Source organism: Mixophyes fleayi, chromosome 4 (genome assembly GCF_038048845.1).
Source record: "Mixophyes fleayi isolate aMixFle1 chromosome 4, aMixFle1.hap1, whole genome shotgun sequence".
NCBI lineage: Eukaryota > Metazoa > Chordata > Amphibia > Anura > Limnodynastidae > Mixophyes > Mixophyes fleayi.
In genome coordinates, this window is record NC_134405.1 from 104,734,572 (window position 1) to 104,753,208 (window position 18,637).

General features: G+C 38.6%; 1 protein-coding gene across 1 annotated transcript in view; it reads right to left on the minus strand.

The window, feature by feature from the left end:
• LOC142151871 (transient receptor potential cation channel subfamily M member 7-like) overlaps positions 1-17,596 on the minus strand; it is a 113,827-nt gene extending 96,231 nt beyond the window's left edge. Inside the window, exons 1-4 of the mRNA XM_075207936.1 lie at positions 17,351-17,596; positions 9,957-10,036; positions 450-488; positions 28-208 (exon numbers count right to left, since the gene is read on the minus strand). Of these exons, the coding sequence (XP_075064037.1) occupies positions 28-208; positions 450-488; positions 9,957-10,036; positions 17,351-17,359 (309 nt within the window). The 5' untranslated portion in view covers positions 17,360-17,596. The remainder of the gene's footprint in view (positions 1-27; positions 209-449; positions 489-9,956; positions 10,037-17,350) is intronic.
• Between the last annotated feature and the right edge of the window lie 1,041 nt (positions 17,597-18,637).

An 18,637-nucleotide genomic window follows, 5' to 3' on the forward strand; every position in this document is an offset into this window, starting at 1 on the left:
TAGAATGACATAAAATAAATTATTTACCTTGGCTTTGCAGACGTTTGATCCACCTTGAAAGTCAATGGTGCCATATGCATCTGTAGAACTCTTCACTGTGCACTTCTCCACTGTCCAAACCACTGATTTTGACCGATCATCTGTGAGATTTAAGCCAGCATTACCAGCATGGAGACTGTGTTCTCTGATTAACCGACCACAACAGCACCTAAAAAAATACACTATTTACATAATGTTTTGTTTGGAGGTATAACTGAGAACTAGAGTAGCCAGATCTATAGTATATTACAAAAATGCATAAAGCGGTACTTAAGTACCAGTAGTATATTTTATATTCCATCCTCACGCCCTATAAAGTGGTAATTAGATATTGATGGTGTAACATGACATAATCATGTCCACTTTGATCCACACAGACAAGAAAATATGAATGATGCTTAAGGGCTTACCGGATTAGCTGTTGACAAATCTGACATCCCGGGATACATCTAATGAAATTAAACAAAAGAAGCCGTAAGTAATTGAGCTCCAGCCCATGCTTGAGTACCAGCAGAATGCATAGACACAGCATTATTAATGGGCCTCACCTTCCTCTCTACTGCGTCTAGATTTACACCAAAGGGCATGAGTTTGGGGCATTTGCAGAGGAGTAGAAGTTTGCACTAGCCAATGGGGAGAATTGAGTGGAGTACGCAGCGCAAAAACGTATTTAAAGGGGTAGAAAGAGTATATCTTTATGGGTATTCCTTGATGGGTGGGGTCATTCTGTAAGAGGACTTGAATTTTGCAAAAGCTCTGAGCAGGCTGTGGCCAGGCCACATCCTATACTTTTGATGAGGTTAACTTCGCAGAGAAACATATCATTTTATAGGCAGAAAGCTACCTACGGGACCTAAATCAGGTCACTCAGAAGTGAAATCAACTAGGGTAAACTATTGAACAAATAAATGGGCAGTTTATTACATGCAATGAAATAACTTCCTGAAACATTATATAGTTACTTGTGGTTTTTATTTGCATATTAACTCTGTTATATGATTGCAATGCCCTATGTACTGTAATATAATATTTTTACATGAGTTCTTGCAATGCACAAAATGTTCAACCTTACTGGATATAGAAATGTAAAATAATATAATTTTAAAATGATTGCTCAATCAGAATAGAAGGCGCAGGAGAAATACACAATGTAGGACACTGGTCACCAAAGCACCAACTTGTAAGGCCTAGCTTCAGCTTCATTTGAGCCACAGACACTCCAGGGACACATACCATGGGCAAAAACAGTTTCCTGCAGTGGTCTGAAAAAATGCCCTACACCGACTTCAGAGCCATTATCCCATTCCAGGCCAGTAGTATCATCTGATTCATCCAGCTGCTCAAACTGTAATCTGAATACCATTAGGAAATGCAGTTTAAACTGATCTGTAGCCAGTGGCTACTAGCCACTACAGATTTATATTGTGGCCTAAACAATGGCCTATAGTAACACCTGCTTTTCATTTCAAACTCCATTCAGATCTTATTGGCAGCCTGCACAAAGACCTAAAATAGGGCCTGAAATAGTTACCCTTATTGGATCCATGCAAAGTGGCCTACAGTAAAACTCCTTTGTTAGGATGGCAGGTTCAAGTGAATTCATGGAAATCCGCTAAGCACACTGTTGCAACCAAAACTCAATGATAGAATCAACGATACAGGCTATGCAGATATTCAGTTCACCAGATGTATGCTAATATCCCCACGGAACTAATGACACAGTCACTGGGCCTTACGATGATTCTCTAAGGATCCCAGCCGCTCAGCCTGATGTAATCCCCTCTACCACTAGGGAGGGCCAGCGCAATGCCTTTCTGCTTTTGGCAAATACACAGTCACAGAGCTAAACATGATAAGCATGATGTAATTATACAGGCATACACTAACCATTTAACATACAGATCTCTCTCTCCTACGTCTACTTTAGTAACAACCCACACGGTGATTTTTAAGAGTAACCTGTATATAGATCATATAATCAGGCCCGGCGCTCCCATTAGGCAAGGTTAGGCAGTTGCCTAGGGTGCCGGGCTCTGGAGGGCACCACAGAATAAAAATTACTTTTAAACTGCGCGGCGACCGCTGACCATACCTTCCACGGCCGCCGCACAGCTTCCGATAAATCCACGGGGAGGGGGAAGGGGCTATGGATCACCACCGCCGCCTCTCTGCTCCATCTCCTCCCCTCCACTCACTGACTGTCGGGCGTGACATCATCCTCACGGCCCGACAGTGTCAGTGAGTGGAGGGGAGGGGAGGAGACGGAGCAAAAAGGAGCAGCTTTATAGCGGCAAGTAAAGGTAAGGAAAGACGTGGGGAGGGGGGCGGCGCAGATTGTGAAAGTGTGCCTGGGGGGGCGCGGATGTGAAAGTGTGCCTGGGGGGGGGCGCGGATGTGAAAGTGTGCCTGGGGGGGGGCGCGGATGTGAAAGTGTGCCTGGGGGGGCGGCGCGGATGTGAAAGTGTGCCTGGGGGGGAGCATGGATGTGAAAGTGTGCCTAGGGTGCCAAGGAACCTAGCACCGGCCCTGCATATAATACCCCCATTGTCAACATAATCCCATTGTCAACATTATAACATAAGGCATTATAAGGGCATATTTTAACTGAACTCAAAAGAATAGCATAATAATAATAAAATCTGTAAAGCAGCAAGAAGGTAACATCCGTAATAAGTATTTGTGGGGATGGATCATGACTGTGATTCAGTCGCAAAAGTCCAATAGCCACACCACGTGGCCTCACACCCTACAGAGGCCTAAACTGGTTGTCCACTAACAGTCCTTACTACACTTGGCATAAAAGCTTAATTGTGACCTATAATGGTCCTTGAAAACTGACATATACTGAAAACTGCACAACTGTTACCTTTATGTTCGCATCCAATGTCTATGATTAATGTGTTTTGTTACATTTGTAAACCAAAATAAAGTTGTTGAAAAAACAAAAAGATAAAAGGTATTATTTGATTTTTTTTTTAAATTACATCATCTGTATGACTTGGAGGACTGAAAATTAGAGCATACTAAAGTATACTTCTCATATTCAATAACATATATCATAATGCTTAGTCATGATTTGACTAAAATAAATTATTCCCTGAGTAATTCATTTTAGAATTAAAAATGAACAGACCCTGCCCCATTTCAGCATATCTGTCAGACTTAGTTTCTCAGACTCCTACATCTACATGGAGAATTAACAAAGCCCTCCTAAATAACTCTACAGCAGGGTTGTCCTGTAAATGTGGCCCAGTGGTTGTGGCAAGGGGGCAGCGCTGTTAATGAAAAAAATATCCTGAAAAAAAAAAAAAAAAATACTTACCTTGCGTTCACGTCAGCTGGCGCTCCGGCTCCCTCCCTGGTCTCCTCCTCCGTGTGGCGCTCGCAGTGAATGTCGGGGGTGACGTCATCACACCCAACATCCATTGCGTAGCGCAGCACAGAGGAGTCACCCGCGCGAACTATCAGCAGCAGTGAAAGATTATCCAGTATCTTATTGTTGTTACTCTGAATTTGGACTTTCTGCACCATGCGAATAATGAACTAGCTGTGTTCTCTGTATGTATCTAATATAAATATTAAGAGATGATTGTATTTTTAATATTTTAAACCATTTTAAATGTGCAGTGCTGAGTAGGGTGAAAATATCACCCACTGTTACCCTTATCGGAGGCTGCTCCATGAGCCATTTTTCCCGCCACCCTATCTTTAAATCTCTGTAGATTTCTATTAGTCCTCCTGATGCTACCTATATCGGTGACCATTTCAAACTGGTCAATAAAAAAAATGATTTATGGGTGCAGAAAGAGAGGAAAAAAAAGTTTTTGGCATTTAATTCCCCGAACCCCACTAAGGGGCAGATGCAGGTAAGTTAAATTGTAGCTGGTAATGGGACTACTGCTTTAATCATGATTCTGCAACAGGTTTCCTAGCTCTTACTAACTTCATTTCCAAGTAAGTTTAATATGTTAACTATGTTTTCTATGTTTTTTTGGATGATCAGCTATCGTTAGTGTTAGTGTATTTTATGTGCGGCCCAAACAAACTCGCCGTCTTCCAATGTGGCCCAGGGAAGCTAAAAGGTTGGACACCCCTGCTCTACAGTTAAAACTCAGCTACATGAACTTCTAGCTGAATACTTAAACATCACTAAACAGCTTCAAGTCCCTGTCGAAGTCAGTAAATTGGATAAAGTCATTTCAATTAATATCGAGCAAACTTGATTGTCTTTGTCTGAAATTATGCGTAGAGCACGCTACGGCGTGAAAGGGCGTATCCAGCCGCAACATGTGGCAATAAACAGTTTCTACACTTTTACACACATTCGCACAAACATAAACATTTGTAAATAGTACACCTTAATTGTAGTTGCAACACATAGTCATTTATGTCGAAATATAGTAGAATTCATGTTTAATAAAGAAGGTATATGCATACTAGTGAAACCTATGGTTCAGGTTAAGGTAAATGTGTCATGTTTGATATCATATTAATCCCCTTTACATCAGCAGCTGTCCGGTGCATTCGGCGAAGAGATTGCACATTGCATACTCTAGTTATTGATGTTAGGGAATAAACCTTTAATATGATTCTGACTGTAAAATGCTAATGGACTGGTTGTAATTGGAGTTATGGCGGGAAGAACAGAGCTCATCCCCTGGAGAGATGACCCCCACCTTTGGATTCCTTAGATTAAACCAGCCTATGATCTACAACCCCCTGGACCTTCCTTAAACCTGGACCAATAGAAGCAAGCCACATCATCTGCATTGTTTTACTGTATTTCTGTTTGCATATAAGCATGAGCCTCACATCCAGTGAACAGACTTCTTGTCCACAGACTTCAGGATTGAATGACTGTTCGCTGGATCCAGAGCGCCTGTGATAAGTAACGGCTGTACTTATTATTATTTCGCTTGAATTATTCTGCTACTTTTTGAGAATAAATATTTGTGCGTTGGAAACACAAATCGAGATTCGACAATCGTTATTGGATAGCGACAAAACACTCTTAACATCCCCGAAAGCCAACATAAAGTCTCACCAGACCATGCAATCCAACAGAAGGGGACTAGGGGATCATTCATGTCAGAACAAGCAGCACATAAACTTAAATTGCTGAAACAAACCTTTTATAAAAATGTGGAGATAAAGCCAATAGAAGCATAACCAATAAAAAAATTCCAATTGTGATCTTCAGACCATCAATTCTCCCTCTGGATGTCTCACTGATGGCTCTAAGGCCTAATTCCAGAACCGCTACACCAACATCTAAAATCAACCTCCCTGAAGAAATAACCCATTTTATTAAACACCAAAAAATCGATATGTTTCTGGGCCCTGATGGTTTTTCAGCAGTCATTTACAAAACATTTTCTGATGTCCTGATTCCCCATCACCGCTTCTTGTTTAATGCTGTACTCCAAGGCAAACCCTTATCAAAGTCTATGATTGCATAGTAGTTGATTATAAAGCGAGAACATCTATAATGGCTACAGGCCCCTTTCCCAACTGAATAATGACGCTAAACAATATGCTAAAACTCTAGCCAATCGCCTAAATCAAGTACTTGCTTTATTAGTGCTCTAAAAACAGTTAATAATTCTTTCATAAAGAAAGATTTCATCAGGATTTCCTGGAAAATTATGGTCCAAACTTTGCGAAAATGTGGACTTATAGGTAACTTTCTTATAGATGGTCATCATCATCATCAGCAGCTATTTATATAGCACCACTAATTCTGCAGCGCTGCACAGAGAACTCACCCACATCAGCCCCTGCCCCATTGGAGCCTACAGTCTAAATGTCATAACATTCATACACACACATATACACACAGAGACTAGGGTCAATTTGATAGCAGCCAACACTAACGCCAACCTTCGCTCCTTCCAACAGAATTTCATGCTTGGATATAAAGGCTAAACCTTTAGCTCTCACCTATATTTGATCTATCTGGGGTCTGTCAACCTAAACCTTCTCCCAGCTCTCAAATTTGCCCTGAAACTTTGGGATTCATGTGCTATCAAGTTAAATATTTCCTGTATTAATTCAACTATTTCCCCATATATAAGAACTCGAGCTTCCAACCTGGTCTCTCTCCCCAACCCTTTGAGTCTTGGATCCTGGCAGCAGTTTGATATATTGGTCACCTTACAGAAAGATCCCATTTTTCTTCATTGCCTATGATTCAATAAAAATATTGGATGATGATGGTGATGATGATCATGATGATGAACACCCGAACTAGGAAACTGCTTGTAATCAGAGGTTTGCAAAAGATTCACAGACGCTTATTGAGAGTAGTAGACACTAGCCCATAGATTAGGATTTGCTGCGTGTTGTAGGAAAGAAAAAAATCTTTGTGCGCATGTTGGGAAGTTATTCCTGCTGTATTAGGTAAGTTTTTCAAGTTTAAATGATGCTTCCTAGCAATTACGTTCGTAGCATATAAAATAAAAGTTTTTTGTACACGTCTGCAAGTTAGACGTAAATGTCTGAGCGGTGTGTTTGTTGTCAAGTGGACGCATCTGCTACTTATTCAGTCCTGAACGTATCTTCAGCTCTGAATAAAGAGTACATACACATTTTTCAAACTACAGTTCTGCTTACACATGCATTCCACTTTGATCTTTGTTGGAGGATGTTTGGTCAAAAGGGTTCCTTTATGCACATGTTGAGCAGCTGTCCCATACTACACTTACACCTCTGGGGACTGAGATCAAAAGCTTGATTTTCTGCATTACAACAATTATGGTCTCACCAAACCCGAAGTTAATCTTTACTCCCTTTACCTATCCCATATGTACCTAAACATCCTCATAGACTCATAAGGCACATTCTTATCTCTACAACTTGCTAGACTACGGCATCTTGGAAAGTCCCCTCTACTCTGTCTATGGTTATCAGCTGAATCTGGCAAATGTACAACGTGTAACTTATGATCAGTATACTGAGGAACTAATCTGTCTCCTTTTATAAACGCTGGGCTCTCTGGGTCTCTTTTGTCAACCTCTCTATTACTAACTCCTGAATCAATGCCCAGTGAAGCCTCCCTTATGTAAAATAAAATGGTTATTTTATCTTTCCTTTTCTTGCCTCCCATACCCCAATCCCTCCTCCTTTCACCTTTGGCCTTCTACCCCCTGCCCCCAGTTCCAAGAAACACTTTTTAGTACTTCTTATTACATTTACTGCTCTGAGCACATTGCTCAACTATGTTCCAATTCTGTGATGTAATATGACATTTTGTATCACTGTTACCTGCACTTCATGTCTCCAATAAAACAGTTATGCAAGCAATTTCTGTTACTGTGTGCAGGGCTGAATTACATAAAATGCAACCTAGGCAAATGCCAGAGACCTGATCTATTATTAGATTATATAACAGGAATCTAGAGCCAGCTAGCTAGTAGGACTGGAAGTGATTTGTGGTTTCTTTGTGTGATTGAGAAACATAAACAGACATGATAAGAGAACTTAGGTTTGAACATTATGGGCCTAATTTATTAAGCAATGTAAGTCCCGTTATGTGCTGTATTTTGCGTAAAGTTGCGCTGTGCGCGCTCAGAAAGGGACTATATGTCAGTGAATGCAAATGCATTCATTTTCAAGCTCAAATGACACCTTTGACAGCCTACGATTTCAAGTGTGGAACGAGGAAGGGAAGGGGCATATATACGTAGGCAATGTATGGTAAGGTCCTGCCAAGGTCTGGCATACGCACATTTGTCCGATTCAACATCTGGGTATCTGTCAGGCACGTGATTTTTAGCCGTATCACTTGCACCAGTAACAGGGAAGGTGTAGTGCTGAATGATAGTGATGACTGGCACCTATGCATGCTAGAATCTGAGTTTGCAATTAAGGCTCAGTGCTAGGTCCTCTGCTGTTCTCTATCTATACTGCTTCTCTTGGAAATCTAATAAGTTCCTTTGGCTTTCAGTATCACCTCTATGCGGATGATACCCAAATCTATCTATCCTCTCCTGATCTCTCGACATCTGTGTTGTCCCGTGTAACTGACTGTCTTTCTGCCATATCATCTTGGATGTCCTCTCGCCAACTCAAACTTAATCTTTCTAAAACAGAGTTAATAATATTCCCACCCACCAACAAGAGCATACCTGACATTTCTATCTCTGTTGATAACATGACCATAAATCCCACCCACAAGCTCACTGCCTAGGTGTAATCCTTGATTCACACCTATCCTTTGTTCCCCACGTTGACTCTATATCTAAATCATGTTACATACATCTAAAGAACATTTCCAGAATCCGCACATATCTCACGCAAGACACTGCTAAAACCTTAATTCATGTACTTATCATCTCCCGCATTGACTATTGCAATTCCCTCCTTACTGGTCTTCCCAAAAACAGACTCAAACCCCTACAATCTATTTTGCATGCTGCAGCAAGACTGATTTTCCTTGCAAATCGCTATTCCTCCTTTGAATCACTCTGTATGTCTCTACACTGGCTGCCTGTCTTCTACCGAATCCAATATAAAATACTTTTACTAACCTATAAGGCCATCAACAAAGCTGCACCAACATACATCTCCTCTCTTGTCTCAAAATATATCCCAACTCGGCAATTCCGTTCTGCAAAAGATCTGCGTCTCTCATCCACCCTCATTACATCCTCCCATTCCCGGTTACAGGACTTTTTTCGGGCTGCACCCAATCTATGGAACTCTCGCCCTCACACAATAAGACTCTCCTCTGGTCTACAAACTTTCAAGCGTTCTCTGAAAACCTACCTATTCAGACAAGCTTATAATATTCCTCAACCACCCTCTTAACCTCACTACCTTTAGCCTGTTACCTCCTGTTACACAATTTCACACAAGACAACTACCCCCTGACCAACATTGTTGTGTGACAGGATCATTTAGCTTATGAGTCACTTTTACCTTTGCAGTCTGGCTGGGCCAAGATGCAAAATGTATACTTAACCTCATGTGTCAATCTCCCATTGTCCCATAGATTGTAAGCTTGCGAGCAGGGCCTTCTCACCTCTTTGTCTGTTTTACCCAGTTTGTTTATTAGTTTATTATGTTTGTCCCCAATTGTAAAGCGCTATGGAATATGTTGGCGCTATATAAATAAATGATGATGATGAAGAACAACTATAAAAATGCATTTATGTCTAGTAGGCATTAATAACATCCTGACAATTGTATTTCTTTTTAAAACAAATTGAAAAAAAGGTATTTTCTTCCAATGCATTTTCCTTAATGATTATGTTATTAACAGGTGTTAATGTATTTAATCTTTTTTTTTCCTTTATGTGAGTTTGGATGGGACTTTATATTGCACATATGCTTTGTGCGTATCCTGCGTTCACTTTACATTCCTTGATGTTAATTAAAGCTTGACCAGTTCATAAACTCCACCCCATACTCACTTTTGGATTCTAATGAAGATAAAATAGGTAAGGGGGTCTAACCAAGCCAATATTCTTGTGCTAGAGTTGGTGCCCATAAATCATACTTACCTTCTTTTGTGACCTCCAAGGGTTAAGTGTGGGATGCGTGTTGACACAATTTGCATCATCAGTGACCAGCCCTACTCACTTTGAAGTGGACAACTTTCCTGGGAGTATCGGGGTATATTTACTAAACTGCAGATTTGGACAAGTGGAGATGTTCCCTACAGCAACCAATCAGATATTAGCTGTCATATTGTAGAATGTACTAAATAAATGTTAACTAGAATTGGTTGCTATGGGCCACTTATTCAAACCCGCAGTTTAGTAAATATACCCCCCAGGAGAACTCCCCAAAATTGATGTGTTTCCTGGACATTCCGAGAAGAGTAGGCAAGTTGCCAAAAAAACATTGCATATATTCTGCAGCACATATGACATATCATCATTGTGTTGTAATTGCATAACATGTGAGTTACTTACCTGTGAGGTTCTCTTGAACTTGGTATTATAGAAACACAATCCCGTTTATAAAATGTTTTTTCTATCCAAGGTAAGTTGATCTGAAAAACAAAAACACAGGTCAGTGCCATTTTACCAATTACCAGATCACAAATAGTTACCTCACACTGTTATTTACTAAAACTATATGGTTACTAGAGATGAGCGGTTCGGATTATGTGAAAATCCTTCAAAATTCAACGTTGGGTATCTGAGTGAAACCTAGTCGTGATCTCAAAACGAGGCATTATGTCAGTTGCGGGAGTTTGTTTCTGCAAAATGCGATATATATATATATATATATATATATATATATATATATATATATATATATACAGTGTAGATAGATAGACAGACAGACAGATAGATAATCATCCCTCATTTTTTTCAACTGCAATTTTAGAACAGAAAGCGTGTAGCGAGGAGGATAGCTGCGGTGCTTTGCTCAAAGCATAGCATTCAGGGTGAACGAGGGGCATGGGAAAGCAACAGAATCCTGTCATTATTGTAAAGAAGTTCAGTAGAGATTAGTCGTGTTGGGTACCTTAATCCGATTCAAAGAAATCGGACACTGCATACCCAGACAGGAACACACCGATGGTGTGCTCTGCCACCAGGCTCTTGACAGCGACTGCTTATAATACACACTTGAAAGGATTCCGATGAATTAACATGATGGCCGCCTACAATGACGTCTATTTCAAGAGCAACTGTATTAATGTTGGTGTTAATGTGTTAATTTAAGGTGTCGCTGGCTCCACAATGAACAAGCCTTTGTAAAGCACATTGTATTACAAGCAATCGCTGTCAAAAGCCTGTCAGGGAACACACCCTCGGTGTCTAGGTATGCAGTGTGGGATTTCTTTGAATAATTATTAAGACTACCACCGGATTAGTCAGCTAGAATAATTTGCTGATCGATTGCTATTAATTTCAATCTTAAATACACTTTACACAGACTAGTGGCTACTGGTTGTTTTTAATGCATTGTATATCCAGACTGAGTTAGACAGATACCATTCTGAACTAACTAGTATATTCTTTGAGAAAACCAGTGCTTTTGGTGTCTGACTATTAACAGTAGATTTCTTTCTTTTAAAATTGAAAGTTTTTCTAGTGAAAGCAATCTTGTGTGGGGCTAACGTTGTGTGTGACAGGGTGAATTTCAACACTTACCATGCTTTGCACACACAATAAATTTGGTGGTGAAAATTTCTTTAAACATGAGAAGTCAGTGCAGGAGATGCTGTTTGTGGCCCATAAAATTTATGGGCATTTTCGACATTCAGCATGGGGCTGCAAAAACAAATTTCATCTTCCATGCAACCAACTGAAGCAAGAGGTAGTAACAAGATGGAATTCCACACTATGGGCTAGATTTACTAAACTGCGGGTTTGAAAAAGTGGGGATGTTGCCTATAGCAACCAATCAGATTCTAGCTTTCATTTATTTAGTACCTTCTATAAAATGACAGCGAGAACCCGATTGGTTGCTATAGGCAACATCCCCACATTTTCAAACCCGCAGCTTAGTAAATCTAGCCCTATATGTGCTTCAGCGACTAGAGGAACAGCAACAAGCCATCAAAACTTACACAGCACACCATAAGATAGGGAGAGGGGGAACATGTTACCTTATGCCAGCACATTGGAGAATCCTTAGTGTTTTATGAAAGCTACTGAAACCATTTGAAATGATAACAAATGAAGTGAGTTCTGACACTGCCAGCCGGAGTCAAGTCATACCCCTAATCAGACTACTGGAAAGCAGCTGGAGAAGCTGAAGAAGCAGATAAAACATAAAAATTTTGCACAGTATGTTGACCTTGTAGATCAAGTTCTTTATTCACTTTGCCAGGACTCAAGGGTTTGCAGCATCTTACAATTTGATCACTACATTTTGACAACCATGGTTGATCCCAGGTTTAAATCATACGTAATATCTTTTTTCCCAAATGCCACAAATCTTCACAGATGCAAACAGCTCCTTGTGAGCAAGCTGTAGACTCAAGTTACACATGACACATTCCCTGCTTCAACTTCTCCTACAAAAGCTACTCCAGAAAAAACATCCATTTTCTAAGAGTCACACTCATGATGACTTAACAACACAGCAGCACACCAATGTGAAAGGTAATGACATCGGTCAGGCTTAAAAGAAGTGTTCAAATATATTGACACCTCTACCGTGTCTCAATCAGACACCTTGTTTTCGTATAATGGTGGAGCATTACTTTAATGATAAAGTAGAATTTATAATCCCATACAGTCCCTTTGAACTCTGGAATGGAAAAAGGCAATTTGGAGCCCCTTGATGTACTTAAGCTGCCCACCCTCCAGTGTGTACTCGTAAAGAATGGTTAGTGCAGCCGGCATCATTGTGAGTGACCAGTGGAGGAGGCTATTTCCCAAAAATGTAGAAAAACTGGTGTTCACCAAAATGAGCTACAAATTGTATGAGGAATGAGGAATATCATTCTTGATGCTAATTACAAACAGAATCTGTAGATGAACTAATATTGTGTGATGATGATGATCATGACATCAGTGATGAGAATGAGGGTGATGATGACATTGTCAACATAGAGGAAGATAAACACTGTTTGCCAAATGCCCATTAGTAATATGTTAAAAAATACATACAATCTCTATCTATTCTGTCCAGTTCATCAACCAAAATGTTTTCTTTTGTGGGGGCCCAAACAAATCAAACACTGTGCATGTCCGTAGACATATAACAACTAGTTGAAGAAAATATAATATCTTCTGCTTAATGAACCTGTAGAGATACTCAAGCTGTAATGTGCTGTGTAATACACAACATAACAGTACTAACCATCTGGGAAGTATTTTATGGCCCTGGACGGTAAAAATTAAAGTTCTGATGCTATCAATAAGATGAAAACATAACAAATGTAGGAAGGACTGTGGTCAGAATTATGACAGGGATTCAATAGGACCCCAACATAACAGGAAAATACCACATCTCCACTGCCTGCTTCTCTGTGATAGCAACGGTGCCAGTCAAACTTGCTGGCACCTCCATTGCCACACACTGCACCGCTGGTACCTAGGGCCCAATACAAGGCTTCTTTTTCCACCTGAATCCGCCACATAATTGTGTGGAAGCTCCATGTCCTGGAGAGCTTTGAGTCTCTCTCATCATACAGATACTTTTCAGACAAACACTAATAGCTGTGCAGGGGGGTAGGACCTCCACAGTCAGGTGGGGTTTCCAGGCAGAAGAGAAGATCTTTAAATGATTGGGATTGATTCACTTTGTGCAAAGTTTAGAGCTCTTTATGTACAAAAGTGGGACCCCCTCGGTCCACAGAGGGCGACCCTATGTTTAAATGGGGACCCTCTGTGCAATACAGTTTCCATTAGCCAGTATATATTACAACCCCAGACAGAGTTTGAAATATAGGTTTGTGGCAGCAGCTCATTGCTGTTTATCTGTATGTACGCTGTAAAGTGACATAGCTAATTAAATAACCTCTACCCCTTGTATGTCCCTGTTTTATGTGTGTCCTGTTTTCCCTACTGTGCAGCGCTGCAGAGCACTGTGGTGCCTTACAAATCTACAATAATAATAATAATAGCTAAGAAAGATCTGGATACCACCAATCCCCAATACTCTTGTCAATTCTAAATTCACAAGGTGACATTTAATTTCTGCACTGCTCCACATACCTTTACACACAGAGGTACATACTCATACCTCACAAGGAACACACTAGCTCTGCTCAGCTCCTCCCATTATCCTTTCAATGGGTGGTGCCATTCTTGGAGAATAACCCTGCTAAAAACTGCAAGGGGCCTATGACTTGGGAAAATGTTTATATCCCAGAATGACAATCCAAACAAAGCATAGAAACTCATATAGCAAAAATGGCGTTCATTAGATCAAATACAATGTCTAGAGTGCACAATTATGCAAAGCAGAGACATTTCAATCCAAAATATATATAATACTATAACTTAGTCCAATACTTCATAAGGAGCAAATGTGTTCTTTATTTCATAAATAGTGTCTGAAACTCAAAGTGTCACTGAGTGTGGAATTGTTATTACAAATCTGTAGGTTCACTGAAATACATGAATGCCAATTTATCCCCAATTACTCACATTAGTAGGTTCCCTCAGTTCTGTTGAGAGGTATGGGAGAATTTGCAGGCAAAAGCCACAGATATATAGATGCTCCAAAACAGATTAATTTCCCCAGAGAAAAGATGGATCATAGGACTGCTTTACCACAATACCTCTGCAATGTACTCCAATCTTATAAATAACCACTACCACACTCTTCTGTACAATAAAATGAAATTATGGATATGGAAAAATAGTAAAAAGAAAAGAAAAAAAAATCAATTTATCTCATGGTAAGATGCCAGTTCACTCTGCAATATTCTATCACTTGATGCATTCCTTCACTACACAGATGATTTCATCAGAAGTATGTGTTAGCCTCCAGGTATCCATATTATTTATACTGGTACAGACCAATCCATTTCACATATGTTAAATAAACAATTAAGCTAAATTCTGCAAAAAAAATATAACAAATAAAACCATTCTGCAAGAGTAGCCCAAAAATAATAACATTATTTTCCCATATAAATGTATAAAACATTTAAATACGTAAACAAAATGATTAAGAGACAATATCAATTAAATTGATGAAAACTAAACACCTGAATTTTAATTGAGTCAATTAGTATTAAAAATTACCAAATTTAATCTATATTTGAATTTCGTCTTAAGTTTATTTTTTAAAAATCAAATCCAACTATTTTAAATATTAAAATGTTTTATATAATCTATTAATACAGAATATTTGTTTTATATTTATAAAAACCATAGCTAATTTTAAAACAACATTTTAATCACAAACTGTGAGGATCCGCAACAATACCATCTACAGATGACAGTGCACCCTCAACACTGTCAACTGCATATTCTTTTTCACTTACTGCAATCAGCACTTTGCTAAAGGTCATGTGTATTATAAGCAAAGTTGACATTTTATTTCTCTGCTGGGGCTTCAATGAGTCTAGTTTTGTTTGCCTGTTTATCGACTTCGGCTTTGTCCCTGACAATTCTATCTTCTCCAACCCATCGAGTTTGTCCCTCACAATCATTCTCTCAGGACTTATTAGCTTGGCCGGTTGTGATATGTTTCTGATACCCCAGTCAAGTGCTCTTACCTCGGAGCGACCAGCCCCTTGACCCAAACTCCATCTCTTTTAGCAACTCTTGTGGTCCAGGCGCAAGACTAGTATTAAAGATACATTCCTATCTTAAATCCTCTATCTTTTTGTTGTTCAAAAATACTTACATTCATTAAATGTGCTTAGTTTTATTTGAACCCTTTATAAATTAAAATAAATAAAAAACAAATTATTAAAAAAATTAATAGCAAATCTATTATATGTGCGTATGTATCTGCCCAGAGATCATAACACACACAGATGATATAGTATATTACTATTAGTCTTATTATTAGTAGTATATAATTATTAGTTTATATTATATATTAATGTTACATATATTATGATTATTATATGTGTGTATATTTGATCGTTGAACATAATATACAAACATATTGATATTGCATATCGGCTACGCAATCCATAATAATTAGTAATTGGTATTAACAGTAATCCAAAAGTTTTAGATGTATAGTTTTGTTTAAACCATCTTGGGACATAGTTTCAGTATGTCTCTCTGACATATTAATTTAAATATGCCTTCTCCACTTAAGGAGGGTTTAATAAATTATATTGTGGAGCTATTGTGGTGAAGCAGTCCTATGATCTGTCTTTACTATGGAGAAAATGAATCTGCCTTGAAGGTAGTTCCTAATGTGAGTAATTAGGGAAAAATTGGCATTCATTTGACTCAGTTGATCTACATGGTGATCATGCCTGAACATAATTACTTCACAAACAATTGGTGACCAGATCTTCCTGGAAACCCTTGGTCTCTGTTGGACACCTACAGATGGTCAGACATGGTGCTCCCAAGGGTGTTGCTCTGGCTGGGGCACTGCAATCAGCCCCTGTATCCTGTAAGCACTAGTTCTGTCTGTTGAGCTTAAGACCCATGTTGGCCAGCATTTTCTAACCCCCCCTATCACTGTGTCTGTGGTATATGGGGATGTGCCCACCTCTGATTATGTTGCAATATACTCAGTTTACACTTTCCAATTTCCCAGACGAAGTGGGACACAAATTTATGATATGCAAAAATCTAGACACAGTATGAAAAATATTCTTGTATGTCCAACTCTAAATAAGAAGATTTTGGTTCACTAGCCACTCAAATCCCGATTTCCCTGTGATTTTAATGAGCTAGACACAGGACTACTGCTTATAAAAGCCACATTTTCAGATAACATTTTATAATTTTGGTGCATCCTGGTTAAATTTAATATCCAAATTATAAAACATTTTGTAATCGACCAAACTGAAAAATATGGTTTGTGTGCATCCCAAAATTAAATCCACAATTTCTATCTTATATTACCAAGTATTTTATACTTTGCATAGGTAACAGCAAACCAGTGCACAAATGGACAGTAAAGGTACAGGATCTACTGACAAAAGTTGCAGCATTAAGTTATCAAAAAGCTAAAGCAAGGTATAAATAGCCACAAAGTCTTACCAGGTTTGCTAGACTGATCACTTAACTCTGATTTACTTTAAGGTAAAATCTTACAAAATTTGGTGGAAAATGTCTCTATAAAAACCAAACATTTTTGTAAAACAAATCATATTCCAGAAAAAATATTGTACCGTGACTGAATTAACATGTTTTCTTTTTCAGAAAAGGGAATATAGTCTCATTTGACCCTATTGTTACCTAAAAATACTGATCTTCAAAGAGCATTAGTCTCTAGGTTCCACAAGCAACCAAGTGAAAGTTGCATTTCCTGCAACAAAATCATCTGAAGCTAGAAGCAAAAGTTAAATCAAAGCGATTTTGTAGCAGAAATAATACTCGCTCCTTGAAATGTTTATGTGGGTATTACACACACACACACTGCAATGTATGAGCACAGGTGTAGCAGCTGCAGCCTGTAAGTCATCATATTCATACAATGAAGTGTCCAAATGATAAGATCTATACAGACTATGAATCTGCTTATTAGGTGATTAGACTGAATGACCAGATCATGCTGTGTGAGTGACAATAGCAGGCAAGTTATTTAACATTGCGGTATAAAATCCCAAGTATTTAAGTTCTATCAAAGTATGGAAACTTCTTAAATTAGTCAATGTAAAAAAGCATGGACAAATAGGAACAGCTTGCATTGTATTTATACATTTTCAGCAATCATTGCATTTTAAATTAACTTGCAGTGAGTTACATACCATTTCCATTGCTCCAAAACTCCACTTTTGGCTGGGTACAGTGTCTTCTTGCAGGCTTACAAAATGTATCTTCTCTTATAATGTGTGACTCCAGATCAGACTAGCCCAAAGTGGGACATAGCTGCTTTGTACTTTAGGTTAATTTAGATTAAATTTCAAAAATAGAATTTCAAGAATGTTGTATTTTACCTTGTGGGAACTGCTGGAGGACTTGCTGACCTGTGATCTGTTAGCACCAAATTATCAGGAACCAACCAAACAGGTCTGAGATAAAAGTGAATGGTCCTTGCAGTGACATACAACATATACTGACTAACTGACTGAATTCCTTACATGAATGAGTCATTCAAAGCATATCACTTTCAGACATTAATTGCTAAACAAATCTGGTAGATAGGTCACCAAAGCTAAAATATAAGAGGCACAAATATATTTGCAGATGTATCAGGAACTTGGAACTACGCATAATGCTGACAAATATTTGCCTGTTGGGGTAAACATGTAGGAAATCAAATAGGACAGCAGCTTGCACACATATAACAAGTGCACAAACACATTTAATTTCTATTGTATTAACTTGAATTTTAGTATACTGGCAATGCAGTGGTAAAACAACAATTCAACATTTATGGAAAACTTGGCAAATAATACTCTAAAATAATAGTACTAAATTGCATTTTGCATCATTTGTGCACATTCAAGTATAAGTATATAAACTGTAAAAGTATGTTTCTCTATCAGGACTAATGTTGTCAATCATTCTATGCATTCACATGATTTGCAGATATGGAAGATATTACTGTTGAGAACATTTGCATTCTACTATTATAGTCTTGTAAAACACCAACTTGTTACAGAGGAGGCAGTATGTATATTATTATTATAATAATAATAATATTGTTTTTTATATATCGCTTTTCTCCCAATAGGACTCAAAAGCACTTTACAGTTGTAGATGCAAGACATATAAAACAAAATAAAAATATAAAGGATTAAAAGAGTATAGAAGACAGCTAAGCATTAATGAAATGCTTCAGAAAACAAGTAAGTATTTAGTCTGTTTTTGAAGATTTCTGGAGTGGAGGACTGTATGAGGCAGTTAGTTCCAGAGAGTATGAGCTGTAAAGCTAGAATCTCGAGAGCCCCAAATAAATTATGGGAGATTCTAGGCAGGGCCATCTTAACAACATTATGGGCCCCCGGGCAAAGCACTGCACCGGGGCCCCTAGATATAGATATAGATATATACAGATACAGATATAGATATAGATATATAGAGATAGAGAT